Source organism: Hevea brasiliensis, chromosome 17 (genome assembly GCF_030052815.1).
Source record: "Hevea brasiliensis isolate MT/VB/25A 57/8 chromosome 17, ASM3005281v1, whole genome shotgun sequence".
Taxonomy (NCBI): domain Eukaryota; kingdom Viridiplantae; phylum Streptophyta; class Magnoliopsida; order Malpighiales; family Euphorbiaceae; genus Hevea; species Hevea brasiliensis.
This window is the reverse complement of record NC_079509.1, coordinates 16,655,107-16,679,424: the sequence shown is the minus strand read 5'-3', so window position 1 is coordinate 16,679,424 and position 24,318 is coordinate 16,655,107. Positions and strand designations below refer to the sequence as shown.

At 34.5% G+C, this 24,318-nt stretch overlaps 1 protein-coding gene across 3 annotated transcripts; it reads right to left on the bottom strand.

Moving 5' to 3' along the window:
- Nucleotides 1-1,107: 1,107 nt before the first annotated feature.
- On the bottom strand, nucleotides 1,108-21,135 carry LOC110645660 (cation-chloride cotransporter 1). Of its 3 annotated transcripts, XM_021798883.2 has the most exons (13): nucleotides 20,725-21,135; nucleotides 19,844-19,993; nucleotides 18,047-18,125; nucleotides 16,545-16,636; nucleotides 11,141-11,255; nucleotides 9,754-9,854; nucleotides 9,539-9,600; nucleotides 9,203-9,430; nucleotides 8,938-9,052; nucleotides 7,993-8,187; nucleotides 4,617-5,017; nucleotides 3,564-3,725; nucleotides 1,108-2,491 (listed from the first exon to the last, which is right to left on the bottom strand). In XM_021798883.2, exons 1-13 carry the CDS (start codon nucleotides 20,886-20,888, stop codon nucleotides 1,401-1,403), a joined length of 2,955 nt encoding a protein of 984 aa, XP_021654575.1. In that variant the 5' UTR covers nucleotides 20,889-21,135; the 3' UTR covers nucleotides 1,108-1,400. The 3 variants fall into 3 exon arrangements, with proteins under 3 accessions (XP_021654575.1, XP_021654577.1, XP_021654578.1); XM_021798885.2 differs by lacking the exon at nucleotides 9,203-9,430; XM_021798886.2 differs by lacking the exons at nucleotides 18,047-18,125; nucleotides 20,725-21,135 and having other exon boundaries at nucleotides 19,844-19,966.
- Between the last annotated feature and the right edge of the window lie 3,183 nt (nucleotides 21,136-24,318).

Sequence of the window (24,318 nt, the reverse complement as noted above, 5' to 3'; positions counted from 1 at the left end):
TAAAATAATTTTTTTATAAATTAATTAATTATAAAAATTTAATAGACTTAACAAAAAAAAAAAGTTCTCACACAAAAAAGGACATATAATATTTTTTTTAAATTTAAGAGATAAATCAGGTGTAGTAAATTTTGTTAAAAAATTATAAGAATAAGTTAGGTTTATTAAATATTATTTATTAAATTTTTAAAAAATATTTTATGTTCTTTTATATGAAGAAACTTTATTTGTTTTTTTAAATTAATAAAATTTTCATAATTAATTATTTAAAAAAATAATCATTTGATAAAAATTTTATGAGAAAAGTTCTAAATTTATACAAAATTATCTTATTTTTAATAACAAAATTACACTTTGTATTAAATAAGTAACCATAGAAGACACCGACTTTTTATATTACAATATAAATACTCAAATTAATATATTACCAGTTCAATAAAGGAATTAACTCATTTTTCTTCTTTTTTTTTTTAAGTTATTCAAAAAATATATATGAAGAAAATTAGAATTAGATGTAATAATAATAATAATAATAATAATAATAATATTCTAAAAAAAAAATTCATGTATCTCACATTAATGAAATTACAACAGAATTTATATCGGTACTTGAGAAGAAAGGAAAAAAAGAAAACTCAATCATATATCTGCTTAATACATAGATTCCAGGAAAAGATAAAAGAATGTTAGCAGATTGAAAGATTAACAAATAATTATCACCAAAAAAATAAATAATAATGCTAACAAATTAATACATATATTAAAACTATCAATAAGCTGTGATTTAATATTGATATTACAATCCATGAGGTGACACACTAAACTTTTGAGGGACAGAACAACCAACATCAATCAAACACTCAATAATAATAATAATAATAATAATTTTTATGTAAGCCAACAACCTTGATCAGCTTCTTGTTCTCGTCTCATTTAAACACGCGCGTCTTGTCAGGCCTTAAATCTATTTGAGACTAATTGAACATGGAACAAAAATTCAGAAACCTATATAAGCTTATATGGCTCCATAAGCCATCTATGCGTCACATCCATATGTTGCAATAAATGAAATCTATAACGCACTTGGTAATTTAATCTCAATAAAAATAAAATGAAAATGAGTCCTAATCTTGCATCATAGCCTCAAAATTGGCTTGTATTGTATATCAAATGCACATCCCAAGAAGGGCTGTACAATTCAAAATTTTCTATAACAACTAGCGAGTTTAACAGCAGAATGCCGCTTTTGCCTGAATGAGGGTGAAAAGAATGAAGGTAACATTTAAAACTACAAAAATTGAAGAGGGGAATATATATATATATATATATATATATATATATATATATATGAACAATGAGGAATGCGGCACCCAGATACCGGGAAGCAGATCCAGTGGCAACTATGTGAATAGTGTTACAACATCTCTGCGGTATCCTCTTACCATCAAGAGCCTTGGCACATTTTCTACCAATAGATCCATGTATTCCATGTAAAAGTAGGCTGGGTGGTTGACTGGAGGTGGTGGTAGACTCACAAGTACAACTGCAGACATTCTAGAGTATCTCAATATCGTTGAATTCAGTTTCAGGGTCGTGTACAGGAACTTCTCAACCTGTTGCTCATTCACAATCACAGGTTTCCCATCGGCCATCAGCACATTCCCTTCCCCTTCAGCTCTCGACTTCATCTCAGTTAAGTATCTAGCAATTCGCCGTTGTGCAGCAGTGAATGCTTCTAGTGATTCATCTTGTTGAGATCCACCCTCCGCTTGTGCATCCCATGATTTCATTGATATAACAATCACTTCAGCCTGCATCCGAAGATCATACAGAAATTTCTTCACATCAGCTTTAAGTTCCTCTGCATCTGAATCCTCCTCTGCAATGCAGAAGACCTGAATTTTACAACTCTCAAAACTCTCCTTTGTAAGAAGAAGCTGGGAAAGGAGAAGCATTAGACCACCATCTCTTACAATCCAATACAGATCAATGGTACCATATTGCCTCTGATACACGTTGGGCCACTCATCAAGACCCTTGACAATAACAACTGCTTTGTTTGCAACAATGCAGTCATTAATTATCCCAACAAAGGTGGCTGGGATTTCAGTTAGGTTTTCACGACGCCATATTTCTGGATATCTCATAACCACAATATTGGGCTTGAGGTTGCCAAGACCCATAGTCTGGACTATTCCACGAAAGCCTTCAGACATATTCGGTGCTACAACTATCTCTGCTACACCTTCGCAATTTTTGTAATCAATGTAGGTGCCAAGTTGCTTGCAGGCTGCCTTGGCATCTTCAGCATGTTCATGGTAATCTCCATCTAATATAGATACAAAGATAGACATCCCACGACCCTTTTTTTTCATGCAATTTGCAAAGTCAGCAAGTTTGGGATGGCAAGGTACATTTTCTGGCAGCTTTCCCCATGGCCGGCAGAATATGAGAGGGATGGGATACCAATTCTTAGGGTGGACTTGGTTGGCTGGAAATGTATTGTCACGTCAACCACAATAAAAATATGTGTTTGTATTCACAAATATGTAAAGAAAAGGGGGATAATCAAATTATTAGAAGAAACTCTTTGTTGAGCTATAAAACTTTTAAGCAAGCAGGTTCCCGGACTCAAGTTGTCCACCATAAAATTTCAAATGACAGCATAATGCCCATATCTCAAATAGTACATGTGTCCAGCAAATTGAAGTTACCATTTATAATTCCTAAGCTATAAAATCATTCATGCACCGATATTAGAACAAGCATCTGCAAGAAATTTCTATAAATCCCTAAAAGGATTGGAAAGCTTATTCATATATAAAAGACGGTGCAAAAATCAATAGTGAGTTCCAACACTTCATAAGAAGAGAAAATCCAGATCTCAGAAAGAAATTTAAGGTTTTAGTACTATTTAGGAACAGTTTTATTTTCATTTGGGATTTTCTTATGCAAAGAATTGGCTTCTGATTAAGTATTGGTTTAGACATTTGGAATCCCAATCTAGGAAGATTCTAAACCCTTTTCAGCTAACCCTGTTGACTTTTCTAAACCTAAATTCAACTTAAAACCACCAAGTATTGCTGCATTCCTAAATTACAAAAATAGAAAATTTACAGAAAAAAATCATAATTAAGAATTAATTAAAAAAATCCTAAATTTGGTTTTCCTTATACTGAATTACATTATCAATGTTATATGTTTGAAACCAACGTTGCATGCTTCAAATGGCAAAAACAATTAACATTATAACATTACATGCTTACAGATGATTAATTAGAAGGGTATAATAAGAAAGAAGAAACAAAGGAAAACACAAGTTTGATATAATTGACATTGTATTTCTCTGATCTATCAACTACGCTTACTGACATCATATAGATTACAAGTAATAAAAACCAGAATAAAACCGACATGCAATAACACAATTACAAACACAAAGTGCTGCTTCCTGCATTTAAACTTTGAGAAACCAACCCCACAACACACGAGAGAGAGAGAGAGAGAGAGAGAGAGAGAGAGAGAGATTACTAGCTGTAACTCCTCTAGGACAAAATACATACCTCCTAGTGATCGAAGACTACGAAGAGCCAACTGAAAATATGCACTCTTGAAGCCATCACCCCAGTCCCCAGCCTTTCCTTTAATGCTCACATAATAATATATAAGGCTGGCAAGGGCTAGAGACACAACCGTGAATGACCAAGAAATCAAGAACATAATGACTGCAGGGCGAAAAGGTAGCAGTAAGACATATTTTCCAATAAACAAATATCCACACAAGTGTATAAATGGCACATCCAAAGAAGGAAACAAGTATGTAGTTGCACACAAACTTGGGCATGTTCACATAGCAAGAATCTACTATGTTATGATGTGCTTGTTTAATGATGACTGCCACTTGAAACTGTGATTTGTTGTCACATATTATATCATGACTTACATAAATGCAGACAAACATGTGCAAAATTTCATAAATAATACCCTGTACCCATGACGATTTCCAAATAGCATTACCAAGAACTGCAAGAGCATATTATGTTGAAATGTGAGCAGCAGGAAAGAGGTTTTGAGGGCAGGTTCGAGTTGGAAATGTTTTAAAATGTTTTAAAAAGTTACACATCATCCAAAGCAATGTTTAACAGGTTATTGGGTTGAAATTTGAAACTAGTGGCATATATACATACATCATCTAAAGCAATCCATTGGTAGCACACAAAGGAATGATAAGGGACCTTACATGAATGGCACAATATTCCAGAATATCTATTCATTTAATGCACCAAAAGGGAAGTAAAATATGGCATTTTTCTCATTTTCCACACTCTAAATGAAGTACAAATCAGATTTTCAAAAGCCCCTCAGAAATACTAATTGCAAGTTTCCTCATTCTTCTACTATCAGGAGACATCAGATTCCAACAGATTCAAGTACTGATACTAACACTGGCAGAAAGGATATCCCACCCCGTACTGTATAACTATCCTAATAGCTCAATGTTAATTTTGGGCAACAAAAAAACTGCAAAAGGAGAATTAAATATCTGCAAGTACAGATGCCAAATTTCTAATGAACATAGTTTCAACAGAAAAAGAAGAAAGTCAAAGGAGACGTACCAATACAAAGTGATGCCCCAAGAAGAGAGAGGCTCCAATGGTGAAACTTCCATCGTGGACGCCAACTGGGAGCATCTAGAAGATCCAGAAGGAAGCAAGACAAATTCACACCAGCATAACACAGAAGGTAAAACATAGTTACAGTTGGTGTGATAAGATCCAGATTCCCAATGATGACACACCCAATACATAAAAATGCGGTAAAGAGTGTAGCAACATGAGGCTCAAGCCCATCTGCAACTTTGAAGTAGTTGAGAACAGGCAGAATATCATCATTTGCTATTGCCGCAAGTAGGCGTGGAGCACCTGTCAGGCTTTGAAGAGCTGCTCCTAAAGTTGAAAGAATAATACCAATATATACAATTGCAGGGAATGGCCAAGCAATGGTGGCTGTAAGTAACCTACAATAAAGGTACAGTTCAGTAACAGCAAAGAGAACTAACATGCAAATGATAAATCCAGTTTCACCAACTCAACCAGCAGATATGCTCTACAAAATTTTGCCAAGAGATCAACCATATTTCAATGTTTTAATTCAATTAAACAATATCCAAGGAAACAAAATCAGGAGGAAAGATGCAACAGACTAGGGAAATCATAAAAACATGCCCAAGCATGTAAAAGGAAATGAAGACCTACAAATCTAGCTGTTCTGCCTTTTGGAACATGAGCAGGTGCACAACTCATAACTTTATACCAGTGAAAATAACTAGTCATAACTTGTAAAATATTAGATCTACTTAAGGCATCAAAGAATATCCGCATTTATATCCCATGTACTCTTGCACATCCTACCTATATTCTCCTTAGCATGATAACTAAGGTTCATCAATTCTAAATTAGCACAAGCAGAAGCAGTATATATAGTAGGACATTGAATGTGGAGACAATCCACAACCAAATGGAAAAGCTAGTTGACAAGGATGTGATGCTTGTCAGTTAGTGACAATATATGGCAGCAGACATGCTTTTGCTGTTAGTTATGTGTGCCCTAGAGCATGCATTAATCTTGTAACTTGTAAATAACATTGTAAATATTATAATGGCAATGAACGTTTCATTTAAATGTTATGTGTGCTTAATACCATATTTATTTGAAATTGCCCATTAGCAATATGTTATGTGTTCTATTCTTATGAGATAAGAATATGAGTGGCAGAATACAAGGGACATTTGTTATAAATCAGAGTTCGCAGCTAAAGGATATTTTGGTGGGTACATTATATCCAAAGAGCTGTTACCTCTTTTTATCTCCATTGATCAGTATGAGATACTGATGAATATGGAATGGCGAGTCTCATGCCATCTGATATGAGATATCGGGATAAATACAGTGGACACTTATGAGATAAGTAGGTCGAACTTGTGACGTTCAAATAACATGAACATGGCGTTTACTAGAGTCAATAAAATGTTGTCTGTGTCATACTAGTGCATATAATTCTTAAACCTGAGATGACACGGTTGTCTCTTAAATGGGTAGTTTGAGTTTGATACCACTTACATATCTGTACTGTGTATGGATACTTCGGTGTGTGTTAACTCAGATTAGTCATATGTTGGGATAGGTGTTCAATCAAGAGGGAATTCATTGCCTTGAGTAAACAGGGTTAAAAGTCCTATGCGGATTTGAGCTGTTCTTGACAAGATTAAATTCCTAGTCAGGACGGATGACTTTTTCAAGAAAGGTGTTTCCTGATGGTAAAGTCTTATATGTTAAGAATCAAATTTCAAATGAGTGCATAAGATTGCACAATGAGGGGTTTGACTCAACCATGACCCTTAATGGGATTGGGATATAATACGGAAGGATTTTAATGCATGGTGATGTATGATTAAGGGTTCATTTTAAGATATTTCTTATTGCTAATTGGGTGGCCATGGCATGCTATGCTAGGTGTCAATCATGGTCTTTGAGATGCCTAAAATGATTTTGGGAAATCATTTGTAGGTTGGAAGAGTTCTAATGATATTAAGAGTTAATATCATTTTTCATTGCCAATTAGTGGTGACTCTAGTAAGTCACACACCTACATAAGTTAACCACCAAGTAAATTATGATTTAATTGATTAATTAAATAGTTTAATTAATTAATTAAATAGATTTGGTTTGCAATAAGATTACAAAGTTCCTAGCATCACTTGAAACCAAATCTTGAATATTGGATGTTTGATGAAAGTTGAATTTATATTTAAAGAGTTTAAATATAAATTTAATAGTGAGATTAATTAATGGAGATTAATTAATTAATTAATTTATATGTGATATAAATTAATTTGAGGGAGAAATTACAATTTTGGATTGAGAATTCAAAATTCATTACAAGGGCAAAACGATAATTTTACAAGGTGACATGTGTCAGTGACACATGTCACTCATGGATGTATACCATTTGTCTTCCATGTGATGGAAGATGATTGTTGATGATTTAATCTTGTCTTGACAAGTGTCATAATGAGATTAAGACACATAAAAAGCTAGATTAAATTGGAGCTTGACATGTGGCACTCCATTAATGGGTTTTGTCTCTTGTATATAAATACAAGATAAGAAGAATTGACTTCTTCTTCTTCTTCCTTGAGACCTTGGACGGCAACCTTTCTCTCTCTCTCCTTCTTGTGTTTTTTCCTCCATTGATGATAGAAAGAAAGCTTGTTTCTTTCTTGAATCAAAGACACTAGAAAAGGTTTCTAGCTCAAATACATCCATAGAAATCACCTAAAGCAAATACCCTAATTGTTAATGGTTGGCAAGCATCAAAGAGAGAACTTGGGCTGCCTAAGGTGATCTTGGTGGAAGCTTGTGGTAGACAAGCTAGAGGAGCAACAAGTGGTGCTCTTGGAGATTACCAAAGGGAGCAAGAAGTTTGATTCTGCGCCCCTTCAGGTTAGTTGTCTTTAAACCCTCTTTTAGTTAGGGTTTGCTAGGTTTAATTGTTAAACCTCAATCCTTAATGGCAAATGAATCACAAATGCATGTTAAAAGAGTGTTTTGACATGCTTTAGGGCGTTAGAAAAAGGCTAGGATTATAATACACTTGTATGTATGCATGAAACCCTAGATAAAATTTTTGAAATCTATCCTCTAAGGCCCTAACCACACTTCCCAACGCCATCATTTGTTAGTAATTTGCAATAATAAAAAATATGATGATTAAAAAAAATAAAGGGCATTGCAGGTATATTCCTCATGACTTGTTGAATAGTTGAATACAACTAGCTATTGGAGAACAATCCAAGACAACAAACAAAAAAAGGAATATACACAAATGCATCTCAAACAAATTAAGAGGGAACTGAATTTCAATGTTTAAGAAAAACAAAGATGTTATATGTTTGCACAATAAAGGTGCCAATTTAGAAGACATACAAATACCTGTCAGTTAAAAGTTTGTCTCTGGTTGCAAGTGCTCCAAAAAATAACACAGAAATCAGGTATAATGCAGTAGTTGTAAGAGTTGCAGCCAATGTACCAACAGGAATTGAACGCTGTGTGTCCTTGAGTGAGGCTGATCTATTAGAGCCTGCCATAATTCCCGTTACAGCAGGGAAAAACAAACCAACCAGTGCACTGAAATACCAAAAACATTAAGGAAGTTATAAAAAGCATGAAAAGGATTCCATTCCAGTCTTGTTTCTCAGAAAATGCAGTGTCATGCTTCATTGAAATACCTGGTTGACCCATAAGAATTTGATGACACCAAAATTCAAATAGTAATCCATGAAGGAAAATGTTATATGCCTCGAGTAATGCATGAATTACATGGACAACCAAATTACAGAAATATAACATAGTAGTTGTGCAGCCCCACGCGTCCCCCCACCCCCCCCCCCCCCAAAACAACTCTTTTTTCTTTTTCTGTGTGTGTATGTGTGGAGGTGGGGTGGGGGGAGGAACTGTGGAATTCATCAAAAGAATGCCTTATTTGAGGAATTCCCATACCAATTATTTAGTGGAACTAAGATAACACTAAATCAGACAATAAAAAAACTGCCTAGTCCACTTATTTTACAACAGTCAAAGATGACATGACACCAATAGATCCTGATTCTTTGTTAGTAATGACATGCACTTCCTACTTTTTTTTACCTAAAAGGAAAAAGGTAGATATCCAATAAAAGATCACTATTTACACATTGACTCATCAAAGAAACATCTCCTGGTGACTTTTTTTTGACTATAAACCAGTGTGGAAAAACAGCAAGCCCCAGGCTGACAGAATTTCTGAAATGATCCCACAAAAATAGTACCAAATCCCATCACAAACAGGACAATTTGATGATATCAACTTTAACAAAATTTTACAACTATAGCACATACTTGAAATTCCAGTAAGTCTTTCCTTCAGGATCAGGTATTCCTGCATCATTGGTAAATTGATAATCTGAACTCCAGTTATCTTTGAAGCTTTCCAAACTTAAGCCCGTGACTCCAGCTGTATCAATCATGAGCAAAGAAAGAATTTATATTATTTCTCCACCCAAACAATAAAAAGGAGAACAAATTTAAGCAAAAAAAAATGCACACAAGCACACATCCTTGAAAAAAAAGAAGGAAAGCACATCCATAAAAATTAAAGACTCACTTGTTGGATCATTCTTCCTTGCTGAAAAAATCCCAATAAATATGCAGAACACAGAGAATAAAACAGGTATAAGGAAAGCAGGTGCAACCCGATTAATCATTTTCACACCACCAAACACAATGAAGCATAGAATGAGAGTCACAACAATCCCATAAATTTGCAGGTCATGTGAACTTGGACTTTCTATAGGTTCTGAAGTTATTGTGCCATTAACCTTTGTAACAGTTTCTACATTAGCAACGTGGGGAAAAAAAGAAAAATGAATTAGTACAATACTCACTTTCAACATCTAAAAAATACAGGAACCAATTACTGCAGAAAATTCTTAATCATTACCTCTAAATATCCCAGCGGCAGGCACAGCTTTTAAAAAGGTTTCCACAGCTCCCAACACGTAACTAAAACCGCAAACAAAAGCAAATGAAAGTATAGATGTTAACACAAGTGCTCAAATGTTCTTAGATAAAGCCATAAAGATAACAGCATGCATTGGTAAGGCCTCAAATCTGTCATCATTGTCGCATCACCAAAAGTTCATAATATCTACTCACAGAGCTCCAGCAACTGCATTCCCAAGGAAGAAACATAGTCCAATGCTAACTCCAACCTCTGGGCCAAGAGCACGACCAATGAGATAATATGGTCCCCCACCCTAGAATTAAATATAACAACCAAATTGCTTAGAAATAATTCTAACATTGACAGTGGTCCTAGTAAAAAAAAAAAAAAAAAAGGCTTTTAACAAACTGAACACAAGCACAGTTGAACCGTATGTATCAATCAATAAGCATCTAACGAAAGATAATATAGAGTAAACATAGTAACATGAACAACACACTATATTAAGCATTGGACATGTAAATATAAATGCCAATGAATCCCAACACAGAACACCAAGAAAAAAAAAAAGAATGGAATAATCCAAGCAAATGCTAACAAAAAATCTACTACAATATAAAGATATCAGCAGTAACAATGGTGACTAGTAATAAACAGGAACAAGATTTCCAAAAAAAGGCACAAACTCCAACAACCACTTCTACTCAGCCAACTCTAGCCAAAAACACATTGGGTGACAACAAACCAAGAACCCAAAATCAATTCCAAAGATAGCACTTGCCAAAACCTTATTAGAGCAAATTCCAAAGAAAGTAGAACTCAAAAGACAATAAAGGCATCTCAAAACAGAAGAAACAGAACCTGTGAAGACAGATCCTGTAAATGTGACAACAAAATTAGGGTATCAAACCTTGAGCCACCTGAAAATATCCCAGATCAATTAAAAACCCCTTAACTAAGCTGAGGACATCGAGGTGATGCCAGAAGAAGAAGTCAAAGGAGCGAATGGCAGCCCATGCGCCACCATTCGCCAGTGCATAGGAAAGGGGCGAAATCACAGATCCTGCACATATGGACCATGCGCCACAGTTCTGGTCGTCGGACTTGGGTGGATGGCTGATCAACAGTCCCTCTTCCTGTTCAGGTGGGTGGTGAAGCAAGTAGTTCTCTCTAGGTCATTCTCCTAGGTAGTAGGCAATGCAGAGAAACAGGCCAAAACAGGGCAGGTCTAGCAATAGCTTCTCAACAATGAAACTTAAAAAACAGGGAAGAAAACCAAGGAACTAGACAGAAAACCTACTAGAAACAAATCAGGCTCTGATACCATGTTAAGATTTAAGAATAAAAAGAAGGAAAAGAAAGAAAGGGAAGAAAGGGAGAGAGTGGAAAGAACCAAAAAGGGCTACATCTTTATTTTCTCATTAATAATTTCATATAATTACTCTACTTAATTAGAAATAAAACTCCTACCTGTTTAGGAATGTAAATCTCACCTAAATAGAAATACATAAAATTTACTAACTAAAGAATATAAGTAAACATAAATATTGCCTTTCCATAAAAAAAGATAAGAAATTATTTAGTAAAGGTAAAACATACCTTCATTGCACCATTAGTCGCAATTGCACTCAATGAAATTGACGTTAGGAAAGTACACAAACCACAAAATGCTACCAGCAGAAGTGATTCGCCTATGCCAGCCATGCCTACAATCCTGGAATTTTTCACAAACCAGAAAAGGGCACACACATGAATCTAGAAACTAGCTACAAAGCATCAAGTCAAACCTAAATCAGTATAAATAGACCAAAAATAAACAACAGAGTACTTGCAATTTCAAAAATCTAAACATTACACTAGCTATGGGGGATGGGAAGTCCAAAGGAAGAGAGTAAGAAATAAGTAATTGTAGTTTCCTTAACTTACCCCACTCCAATCCAAATAGGAAACGCTATATAAGAGCTTTGTTTTACTTATACAATTTTAACAACTATTTGGATTAATTACATTACATTGTATAAAATGCTACCAACAGTCTGTTAAGTGATAAGAATCTTACAATATGTTTCATAGTGTTCCAAGAGAAGTCTTATGGAATGTGTTAGAACAAAAGAGGGTATCTATTAGGTACATACAAGTATTGAAAGATATGTATGAAGGAGCAACTACTATTGTGCGCACAGTGGGAGGGGACACAAGAGATTTTCCGATCTCAATTGGATTACACCAAGGATCAGCCATAAGCCCTTACCTTTTTACATTAGTTTTAGATGAACTGACGAAACATATACAAGAGAGTATTCCTTGGTGCATGATGTTTGCGGATGATATTGTTTTGATAGATGAGACACGAGAAGGAGTCAATAGAAAGCTAGAACTTTGGAAAAGTACTCTAGAGGCAAAGGGTTTTAAGTTAAATAGAACGAAAACAAAATACATACATTGCAAGTTCAGTGAAGGCCAAACTGGTGATAAAGAAGGAGTTAGTTTGAATGGAGTGATACAGCCCCAAAGTAATCACTTTAAATATCTAGGCTCAGTACTTCAAGTAGATGGGGGATGTGAGGAGGATGTTAGTCATAGGATTAAAGCCGGATGGTTGAAGTGGAAACGTGCCACGGAAGTTTTATGTGATCGTAAGATTCCCAATAAATTGAAAGGAAAATTTACCGTACAGCCATACGACCAGCTATGTTATATGGTAGTGAGTGTTGGGCACTAAAAGAGTCGTATGCATCTAAGATAAGAGTTGCAGAGATGAGAATGTTAAGGTGGATGAGTGGCCATACTAGACTAGATAAAGTTCGTAATGAGAGTATTAGAGAAAATGTAGGAGTGGTGCCAATTGAAGATAAGTTGAGAGAAAGGAGATTGAGGTGGTTTGGTCATATAAAGCGTAGACATACGGAGGCTCCAGTTAGACAAGTAGAGCACATTAGGTTAGAGGATAGAAAGAAAAAAAGGGGTAGAGCTAAATTGACTTGGAGGAGAATAGTACAACATGACCTAGAAACATTACACATTTCTGAGGATTTAACCCAAAATCGTTCAGAGTGGAGAAAGCGAATCCATATAGCCGACCCCAAATTTTTGGGATAAAGGCTTAGTTGAGTTGAATTGAGTTAGATCAAGTCAATCACTTATTTGAATGATTAGACTAGTCTGGCAGACTAGATTAGGTTTCAAAACACAATTTTTATTAACTAGCTCCATCTAAAACCAGTCTTGTCCAAGAAACTCATCCAAACATTACCCAACTGGTTTGCAACTATAATTCTGAAAAGCAAAAATGTTGTGCATGCTTAGAAAATGGAAAACAAAAAAAAACCTTCAGGTCCTTGCTAGGAAAGGCAATCAAAACTGTCCCCATCAAGCTAGTTAGGTGGAAAAAGTTTCAAAATCTTAGCAAAAGTGCTACAACTTAGGTACTTTTAGCACTCTATGCCAGCTGGAATGCTAGATACAACATTTTATGTTCCACAACTACATGTTGCAGTCATTAATCCTTTATGATTCACAAGCCTCATTTGCATATACAGAAGCTTCCCAATGAATATTCGTGTTATTCCACTTAAACCCTCCCAAAAGGAGTCACGTCAATATAAGACACAAACTCCTCTACAATCCTAAATAAAAAGCCATGCAGTTTATGAATTTTCATTTTATGGTATATGGCTGTTACAATTTCACCAATCAGACATAACTACGCTAATGAGAGGACACTCAACCCTTCTTTCAATGTACATTTAGACTCAAAGGAACCTATGGAACCTATGCAATAAAAAATTATGCACCAAAATATCAATTCAGAAATATCAATCAAATTAAGAAAGCTATGTGTTTTTGACCTATCATTTTTTTTGGCAGATTGCAGTAGTATGGTATGTTTGGTTGAAGCATAATGGTAGAATCTGTTACGTAGCGCAGTTCTTCAAGACCACCAGCAGAGTAAGAAGAAAGTTAAGGAAAGAAGAACAGAGGGAGAAATAGAAGAGAGGAAGAATATCGAGAAAGAAGGACGAGTGAGGGAAAGAGAAAAGTAGAGAAATAAAGCGAGAAGGATTTGTGTATTATTGAATTCTTGACTGATTTCTCAATTACAGTGCTAGTTATACCATATATTCTCCTATGCATTCTCATATCTCCTATTCTACTTATTAGTCATAACATTCCCCACTTCTTGAAATCATTTTTGTCCTCCGGAATGAGAAAAGGAAACTAACAAAACAATATTCAAAATACTAAAAATCCTAACACAATTTGGCCAGCTCCAACGTGAATGTGCTTGCTGAGATTGCTCTGCCCCAACTTCTTCAGCAAGTGATATGACAGCAATGGCAAACTCCCAAGCATCAATAAGTCATTGAGAAACTGAAACCTCTCTTGTCAAGAGTTGAATTTGCTAGTAACTCATCCACCATTTCCCATCCACACAATTCCTTAACTCCCTTACACCTCATCAAAATTGCATTGAGGAAATTCAATGAACCCACAAGCAAGATTGGACACACTGAGTCCTCCAAGAGACATTCCAAAAGTTTATTGCAGCACTTATGATAACGAAGAATGATCCTAAACATCTTGAATGCTTCTGGTAAGACAACACTTAAGGAGACCTTTGAGGACTTATTCTCACTTATTCTATTTGTAAACATCTCTATTGCTTTCTTTTTCAAGTCAGAGACAACAGCATTTACTGCCATATTAATTCAAACATACCAATCCATCATAATTACACCAACAGCTACAAAATCGTAAGAATGGAGCAAAAATTGAATTTTCTTCCTTTGTCTCCTCCAAATTTCAAATTTATTTTCTTTTAAGTATCGTATGACTACAACTTTCTGCAAAATAGAAAATTAGTTTCTTCCTTTGCTTCTTGATATCTCTCACTCATCTTTCATAAGAAATATGGAATCACAAAAATAGAACTCACAAGCACGGTTAACAACAAAAGAATCATCATTACAAAGACTACATGAACTCAATCCAAATATGCTACTACCAAAATCCCATAATTTTTTTTACACTTTCCTTCACCATAAAATTTTAGGTCTTTTACTTCCATTGAAACATTCTCAACAATAAGAACACCCTTTTGCTTCCAGAAATTTTGATAAATTTGCGGCCAAGAAAAATACCTTCATTGCTAAAGACTTCAACATTCTGAATGGTACTATTGATACCCATCTCATCTTGAATCCCAGATTCAACCGAAGATACCAAATTGTTTGAAGGGACACACTGAACCATATTGCTTGAATTTACATGATCAGCTTCTGAATTGTTCCTAAGCTCCAAATCTTGAACAATTTTTAGATCATTCTCAAAATTCTGATGTTCTTCCACGTATTTATCTCTACCACCATTAAAACTACCTTTTCATCAAAAGAGACCATCTCCTCCCTAGTTTCATTGTCCTCAGTCTTTCTCAATTCCCCGCCATTACTCTAGGAAATCTCGGTTCCATTGGTTTCAATCTTTGCATCTTGGATTGGTAATCCCAATTCACCAATATTACTCCACAAATCTTTGTATATATGGAGGCTGGTTTTGAAAGCTTGAATCGCCTTCAACACCTTACCGTTTTGCTCTAGAAGCAACTAGTTAGATCTTTCAATTTTCTGAATCCCTTCCAGCAACTTATTTACACCCAGAAGAATCTTTTGTCAATGAAAGTTCTATATGGGAGAAGGGCTAGGGTATGAGGTACAACAGAAACAAAAGGGAAAGGTTTACTCCCAAGAAAATTGGGTAAAAGAATTGAAAAATGAAAGGATCAGAAACTCATAATCAAATTTGAAATAAACCTAAACAGGCCTAAAACAGAAAAGCGATTCAAGAAAGAAACCTTAATTTTAGGGCTCTTGGGAAAAAGAGAGAAATTAAGGAAAAGAGGAAAAAAATATTGCCGAGTATTAGAGAAGGATGAAAGAAATATAGAGAGACAAATCTGGATTTCAAGAAAGAAAGGAAGGATGGAAGGAAGAAGAGAATTTCAAGAAAGAGGGAGAACGAGAAAAAAGAAGAAACAATGAGAGAGTGGAAAGGAAGAAGAAGGAAACAGAAGAAGAAGAACGAAGGGAAGAAAGACTTTAACGAGAGAGTTCCAAGAAAAGACAGAAGGAGAAGGGAAAGAAGAACTGAAGAAGAAACTTGGAATTTGGGAAGGTAGCCTCTGATTTGAACTTGCTTGTGACTCCAACAATTTCATTTGGAAGCAAAGCCCATCCTCGAACAAAGCTTTGATACTAATTTGTTACGTAGCAGAGCTTTCCAAGACCCAAACCTACCGAATAAGAAAAAAGGGAAGGAAAGAAGAACAGAGGAAGAAATAGAAGAGAGGAAGGATATCAAGAAAGAAGGAAGAGTGAGGGAGAGAGAGAAAAATAGAGAGAAAAGAATTTGTGTATCATCGAATTCTTGACTGATTTCTCAGTTATAGTGCTATTCCTATTTATATCATATATTCTCCTCTACATTCTCATTTCTCCTATTCTACTTATTAGTCATAATAGAATCTTCAAAAATCATTGTTTGTTTTCACAATAGGGGCTAATGTTTTGTATTTGGCTTCATTTCATTTTTTTGTCAATGTTTTTTTTTTAATTATTTTTTTAAGAGATTAATCGCATGTAGGGTTCTTTTTTCTATTTTATGAGATTCATAACATGCAGGGCGATTATATGGCTACCTTTCTATTAGCTTAGGGATTTTTTACTAATTTCTTTACATGTAGGAGGAATGAACATCCTTTTCATATCTTTCGTTATTCTATATTAATATATTTACCCTTTTCATCAAAAAATATATACATCACCAAAATTTCTGCTAGGGTAGCGTGCATAGAAATCACTAATCTGTAACATAGAACAGCGAAGGAATTTTTATAAAAGAGAAAAAAAAACAAAAAAAAAGACCTTACATACAAAACATCTAAAAAAAATGCAGTTTGTCATGAAAAAGGAAAGCCAAAACTAACATCAATCTATAGGAGACTTACCAAGTAAATCGGATATAGTAGATAATTCCCAATATGTTCTGTAAGCATGGGATAAAAACGCCCATCATTGTATCAAGTTTAACATCATTAACCTGCATGATACATTCACATAAAAGGCTACACAATTTAATTCCTATAAAAAGAGCAGGTTGAAAAGTCAAAAGGTAAAAAATAGTGACATGAATATGTTCCATGCAGCTAAACTCATTTTCCAGGAACAATTTAATCTTGTTTTGACAAAACAACGCTACAATAACATGGGGTAAATCCACTATGAGTCATAACAAGATCCCAATATATTAGTTTTTCAAAGTACCACCAACACACAGAAACATGAATTTGCATGTTTATGGACATGCATCTATTATATATTTGAACTAAACTTCTCCAATTTGTTGGTAATGTAACTAGCAATTGGATATTTTAAAATAACAAAATTTATATAAATTTTAAAAGATAATCTGCAAAGTCTGATGTTTACATTTTGGATTTAAAAATTAACAGCCGCAAAACCAATATAAGAAAAATAATCTGGTCATTTTTTTTTTTTTTTACCCAGAAAGATATATTACATTTGTTCCCAGCTTGAAAATATACAATGGTACAACCTAATACCTATCAATAACAGATTATGCAGAACTTCCAAAAAACCTCTTTTAGGCTTTCATTCTTATAAAATGGTAGTTTGGAATAAAATGGTACAAACCAGGAAGGATGCAAAATTTTAAAAATCAAAAGAAATCATGACAAAAACAAAAGGTGAGAATTATTTAAATACCCACCACCGCAGCACTCTTTTAACATTTTAAATACATACTAGGCCAACAGATCAGTCTCCTATGCAAAGCAAGCCTCATATCAAGTTAAAGATATAATGCATGAATGAAAAACATTGCAAGTTTACAGAAGTGCAAAATCTTGTCAGAGAAATGCAGTTTCCCCATGGGCCTTCAGATCCACATTTCATCATCTTAACATTTAGAAGAGGATCTACCAATTACGAGACTGTTGTTCCAAATTCCAATGTTAGTTTCTTGTTAATTAGAGCCATATCCATAACACCATACGATAAAGCAAAAAACTGTAAAATTCTCAACGGCAGTATATAGCCCTTAGGTATGTTATCAGATGCATAATTTGCAGACTAAAGCAACATGAAAAATGCTCAGGTGCATATTAATGATAGACCACATCACCAAAAAAGAATTAGAACACTGACCACTGCAGGCTTGGAAAATTCAACAAATTATTCCACAAAGAAACTTGAACAGCTAAGCAGAAGGCCAGTAACTTATTACATTATAATCATGAAACATGTATACATAAATCAGCACATCCTTCATAGATCATCATATTCCTTGTTATGTGGCAACCACTTCTGAAAAAATACTAAAATAGTGTTGTTGCAATTTCCAACCTAGCAATTGATTCTAGGAAAATAGTGATGCTACAATGGTAGGTAGGGAAACTAAGGAAGTTGGACGCTCAAGACATTAGCATACCCTTGGACGCTCGTAAGCAATTGAACCATCTTCACCATCCCTGGGACTAGACGGTGCTGCCACTTGCTCTGCTGTCATACTGTGTAGCAAGTCAAAAGCAGATGCCAATCACCAAAGTTATGAACTGTTTTTGGCGGGTTAATCACACCAACTGTCCCTCAATTTGGATGGTTATTTCATTTCAGTCACTCAACTTCAATTTATTAAAATAAAATTTCTCAACTTTAGGTTTGCTTCAGAGAAAGTCCCTGTGACTTGCAATAGTAGGTTTTCAAGTAAAAAAAGAAAAATTATTATTTTATCCCTGTTTTCCAAAAAGAAAATCACCATTTTGCCCCTTTCTCCTCCTCTCTCACATTATTAATTTCTTATGGTCAAATTAATTGATACTTAATTATTGAAAAAATTAATCTTTAATAAAATTATTATTTATTAAATTTATTAATTTATATTTTTATATTTGTTATTAATTTTTATTATTAATTTAAATTTTCTTAAACTTTAATTGAGTTTATCAATAAATAATTCTATTTGCCCTTTAATTTAGAGCACTTTTCTAATATTTTTATTTCAATTAAATAATTTAATTCAAGAGCTAATTAATTTACTTACTCCCTTTAATTTTAAAAAATAATTTTCTAAAATATAATTTACTTACTCTTTTTACACTTTAGAAAGATGTAAAAATTAATAACAAATATAAAAATATAAATTACAAAAATAATTTTACTAATGAATTTAACAACTAATAATTTCATTAAAAATAAAATAATTTAATTGATAAATAAGGATCAATTAATTTCAAGCGTAAGAAATTAAAAATATAAGAGATAGGGACGAAGAAAAGGGATAGGGGATAAATTTATAAAAAAAAAAAAAAGGGACAAAATAATAATTTTTATTTTTTTCCCTGCAAACTTGTCATTGCAAGTTAGGAGGACTTTCTCTAAAACAAAACTAAAATTGAGGGATTTGATTTTAACAAATTAAAGTTGAATGATTGAAACAAAACAACCACTTATGTTGAAGGACGGTTAATGTAATTTACCCTTTTTAGTTGAAACTTGAAACACACTTCACAAAATTATTCAAACAATTACAAATAGGCAAAAATTTCAAATATTGGCAAATATATAGAACACAGTATGCCAAACCAGCATATTCCATGAAATGCAACAAGCAATGCAATAGAACAAAAGAATACAAAGTTCTGAAAGCATATCCATAGTAAATAGCAATATAATGGTTAAGCAGATTTCAATAATAATTTTGACAAAAAAAGATTTCAATAATAATAACCTGAAACCTCAAGGAAATGCCTCTTCTCACATTAAAGCCTTTATTATTGCCTATCTCCCTTCCTAAAAGTGTGGGAATGAGTTCATAATAAACTTTATAGTAGTGTTTCACAAAATACAACCTCTGTCAATATATCAGTCTATTGTTCATGCATGGAGTGTTGAAAAAGCCAAAGAAGTGCCAATGCGTATCAGGCACAAATTTCTTGCTACATAACCCAGTTCTAAGAGATAAATTTATAGATGGTGAGCCTCTGTGCAACAATAAGGTTGCTCCATTGTAACCCAGAGGACACAGGTTCAAACCATAGAAATAACCTCCTTAAAAGGCTGCATGGTCTGACCCTCCCCAAAGACAAAAAGAGGGTATATTATACCCTAGGAATTTCGATTTGACAAAAGTTTGTTACAAGGTCACATAGCATAAAAAAAAAAAATTAAAAGAAAGACATGCTATCAACCAAGGGGGAGCAAATATGAATAAGAATGAAGCAAGTACCTCTTAAGACCAAGAATATTGACAAGAGAATCAAAACCAAATAATTCCAATTTGTGTTCCCCCTCTGAGGTATTGACACTTCCGTTAGCAGGAATGCCCCCTTGACTTGCATCAGAATGCATGTTTTCTGGGATAACTAATTTTGCCTTCCTGTTATAGTAGATAAGTGAATACAAGCAGTCATTAACCTGTTATAGTAGACTAGTGAATACAAGCAGTCATTATCATTAAAAACATAGTTAAAAACAAACCAAGCATCATTATTCACTATTCATTCTTTTAAAAATAAATAAATAAGACTTTCTTCTGCGCGGGTTGGAGAACCACTTGTAGTACCCAAATCCAAAAGTTGGAATGAAAGAGCTAAAGCTAATCCAGTACTAAGTTGCCTAAAGAAAACTTTTTTAACAAAAAGAAATAGAGAGAAACAATGAACCAGTTCCATTTCTTTCCATTGTCAACAGATGATACAAGAAACTTAAATGGATCTTTAAACTCAAAACATCCAATTTAACACACATTACGCATATAGAGAAAGCAATAGAACTACCATTAAAGCTGTTACTGAAGCTCTAAAAACAGAATCCTCCACTTACAAAGCCTAATTCAACTAATCGACCTGCTTAAGTTAGAATTTGAATCTCCAAATAAAAAGAAACACCAAATAAGATGCAGAATTATCCATATTTTCCCCGCATACAAACCGAAAATTCATGCATAAACCACATCCATAGCATTCGAAACAGATACAGATACAGACACATGACCAAATGCATTTATATACATATTTAGACATAGAGAGAGAGAGCAACTTGAAGTTTGGTGATTAGAAACAACAATACACACAAATACAGAGAGAAAGATAGATAGAGAATGGTTACTTGTGGTTAGTTTGGTGAGAAACGGGGGAGGATGAAGATCCAGGATCGATGGAGGACATCTCGAGTACTGCGCGATCGTTAGCGACGACCGGACGGTACTTGCGACCACCGTGCTTGGCTTGGAATTCGTCTTCCATACCGCTTTCCACATCTTCATTGTCCATTGTTGAAGATCTATATTCCTTCCTTGGCAAAGAAATATAGATCCAATTCGAAAACGAAACTAAAGGAAAATTACTTTCTTAATAGAGAAGAAATTAAAGGCCCTAACGGAAAGATCTCAGAGTCTCAGACTGGAAATGAAAGTTGAATTGTATTTAGAAAGAGAGAGAGGAAAAAACGTTCTTTCTTGGTTGGTTCCAGCTTTTATGTTCAATACAATTACAAACAGACGAGAGAAGAAGGGGATGGATGATGATGGATTTGGCATTAAAACGCACCGTTTTAAACTTCATTTTTCGTTACAAAGGCGCGCTCTCTTCTCGTCATTTCTTTATGGCCCAATAGAATGGTCTTGTTCCTGTGAATCCGCCGTCGCCAAGGTCCTCATTCTTATCTTATGACCAAATATTCTATTTTTCTTATTTTTGGTAATTTCAGATTTTTTGAAATTTAAAGTATAAAATGTATGATTTAAATTTTTTAATACATAAAATAATATATTTTTTTTGAATTTAGTAATACATAAAATATTTTTTTTTGAATATTGTTATTTTAAGTATGAATTTTCAATATTTTATATAACAATATTATTTAAAACTCGCTTAAAAACTTAGTCAAATATTTTCTTGATTCAAAAATTATTATTTTTATTTAATAATGTATATTGATATATTGGATATTTTAATAAATGTTATTTTAGGAATTTATTATTTTATCACATAAAAATATCTTATCATATATCTATTAAAATAAATAATTAATCTTTTTTTTTTATAAATTGTGTATTTTATTAAAATAATTTATCTACTACTTTTATAGATTTGATTAACTCAGATTGCTTTATCACTTGCGCAAACAATAATTCAGTACTTTCCAGTGGTGGTCATAGTCCATCAGTAGCTGTAAGAGATTCAGAATCGGCATCCCTTTTCCTTCCTTTCAATTGATATACCTTCCTCGATTCCTTGATTGCTTTGCCTAAACATGGCAACTGTCCGAGTCAATTTACTCAAAACTGATTTTTTAGAGTTTGAGGAAAAAATGAATTAAAATTTCGAATAGAAATAGTTTTTGCTAGTTTTAGTCATTACAATTTCTTCAAGGGGATTTCTATTATAGTTTGTCATAGTTTCAATTTTCTCTCAACCTTACTTTCCCTTTCTACAATTTTAGCCGTTTGTCTTTGTTAGTTAGTAACTTTCCCTTGCATCTTCCGGGCAGGGAACAGCCTCCTTCCTCCCCCAGATATTGGGTCTCTCCCTCTCCTGTTCGAGTGGGGCTGTAAATAGTCTCTAGGTTGGTTTTACAAGCAAATTGAGATAGATTAGAGAGGGACATATGTGATCTGCTTTTGGTTTTGCACAACTAAGCTAGTAGTTACTGTTTCTATTTAATTTGCCTAATATTTTTCTTGCAGGTAAAGTCATGGCAGTGTGGTTTCATTTTTGAAGGTGATGCTTAAGCCTCTATCTCTGCCATGCTACTGCGTCTTCTATAGTGTTGGGTTGCCCAGGGAGAATGTGCGATCTTTGAAGTGGTGGCACTTCGTAGGTGTAACAACCCAAAAATTTAAAATAATAATAATAATAATAATTAATTAATTAATTAAAGTTAATTTAGTAAATGATAATAAAATAATTAAATTTTCTTAGACTATATTTATTTTTTTATCATTACTAAAATTTTATTAAATTTTAACATAATAAAATGATTTTGGACCTAATTATAAACCCCTAAAAAGTTAGGGAACTAATAGTGTAATTAGAAGTTTAAAAAAAAAAAAAAACAGAAATCCAAAAAAACGCAGCAGACCCCCCCCCAGCTCCCTTCTCTTTCTCCCCGACTCTCCCTCCTCCCTCCCATTTTTTTTTCTTCTTGTCGGCAAGGGACCGCTGCCGTTGACCACCCTAGTGGCTTCAGCGTGACCGGGCAACCACCAGGGGACAGGAAATGCCGACAGAAGACGGCGGCGACATAGAGAATTGAAGAGAGAGAGAGAGCGACGGCGAGAACTTCTAAGGCCCGTTTTCGGCCGTTTCCGGCGGCCTACTGGCATGGGAGGGGTGGCGCTCGGCTCCTGGGACCCTGGGCTTTCGATCCCAACCGGCGGTGGTCCGTTCCATGGAGGTTTCCTGCGAGTTTCGAAGAGAGAGAAAGAGGAGAGAGAAAGTGACGACAGTGGCTTTCCGGCCACTTTTCCAGCGATCTGACCGTCGGATCGAAAATTTGAGGCCACCGATGGACTCAAGACGACGAGATCTTCGAGATAGGACTGGTCCCGCTCTGATTGGACAACGTTTGAAAAAGGCGATAATCGGACGATCTAGATCGCTTGGTGCAATCGGATCGAAGATAGCTCACTGGTGCCAAGACCGCATTTTCAGTCAGATCCGACTGCCCGGCAGCCCGTCTCAGAATGTGATCAATATTACAGTCAATTCTAGCATTTTCAGACTTTCTGGACGCGTTCCAGGTGTCAAAATTGGCATAGGTAAACCCGAACTCCAAGTTGCTCATTTTTTGCTAATATCGATTTAGAATAAAATTCATAAAATATTTGTGGATGTTCGAAAAATTATAATTCCTTTTGCCATAGCCTTATAATATTATTAAGGACCGCGGGGCAAAATTTTAGAATTTTTAGAGCTCATTTGGGTAATTTTTGCAAAAGGGCTAATTATAGGGACTAAAATGTAATTTTTCAAGTTTATGACTATTGTCTGATTTGGAGGGCCCAGGAGGGGCCATGTGATATTGATGAGATGTGATTGTGGAAATTGAGAATTTAGAAGTGTTACTTGAATCTTTTTGCAGGTTGGGTAGGTCCTAGGTATAGGGAAAACTCTGATAAATTTTCAGCATGAATTAGGCTGTCTGTTGCCTCTATAGAGTTTTATTTTAACTTAGTACTAATAAATTTATAATTTAATTATTAGGTGATCGAGATCAGCTATTTTTCTGTATCCAGCAGCCACAATAGTCATCGGTATACTGTGAGTAAAATATTAATTTTAATTGTAATTTTGATATTATTATATGTTCAAGCATGCTCATGCATCACTTATAAATATGTATCTATTTAGTTAAACACTAGGCACGTTTTATATTGCATTCATAATTGTTAAAGTGACATAGATATTGTTGTGGTAATTTGGAGCAGTGTGCGTGAGTTGGCGTGCGTGTGGTGTGGTGTTGGCTATGGACATGACGGGTGGACACGACTTGAGATCTTCACTGGGACCCGGTCCTTCGGGATAGACACGGCTTGAGTTCTTCGCTGGGACCCCGATTTGGTTTATTAAGTGGAAGTCCGAGCTTGAGTTCTTCGCTGGCACAGTTTGGATTAAGAGAGTTGTATAGGGGATCAGCTCCCATATATGTATTGTTTGACATTATCGGGTATGTGAGTGCTCCAAATTGCCTTTTTGATGT

Coding starts and splice junctions, on each gene's coding strand:
- LOC110645660 (XM_021798883.2), bottom strand. CDS start 20,888: ATGGACAATGAAGATGTGGAAAGCGGTATGGAAGACGAATTCCAAGCC. Junction 9,431..9,538: donor TGCCGCTGGGATATTTAGAG/GTAATGATTAAG, acceptor TTGCTAATGTAG/AAACTGTTACAAAGGTTAAT. Junction 3,726..4,616: donor TGGGGCATCACTTTGTATTG/GTACGTCTCCTT, acceptor TTCGCCCTGCAG/TCATTATGTTCTTGATTTCT.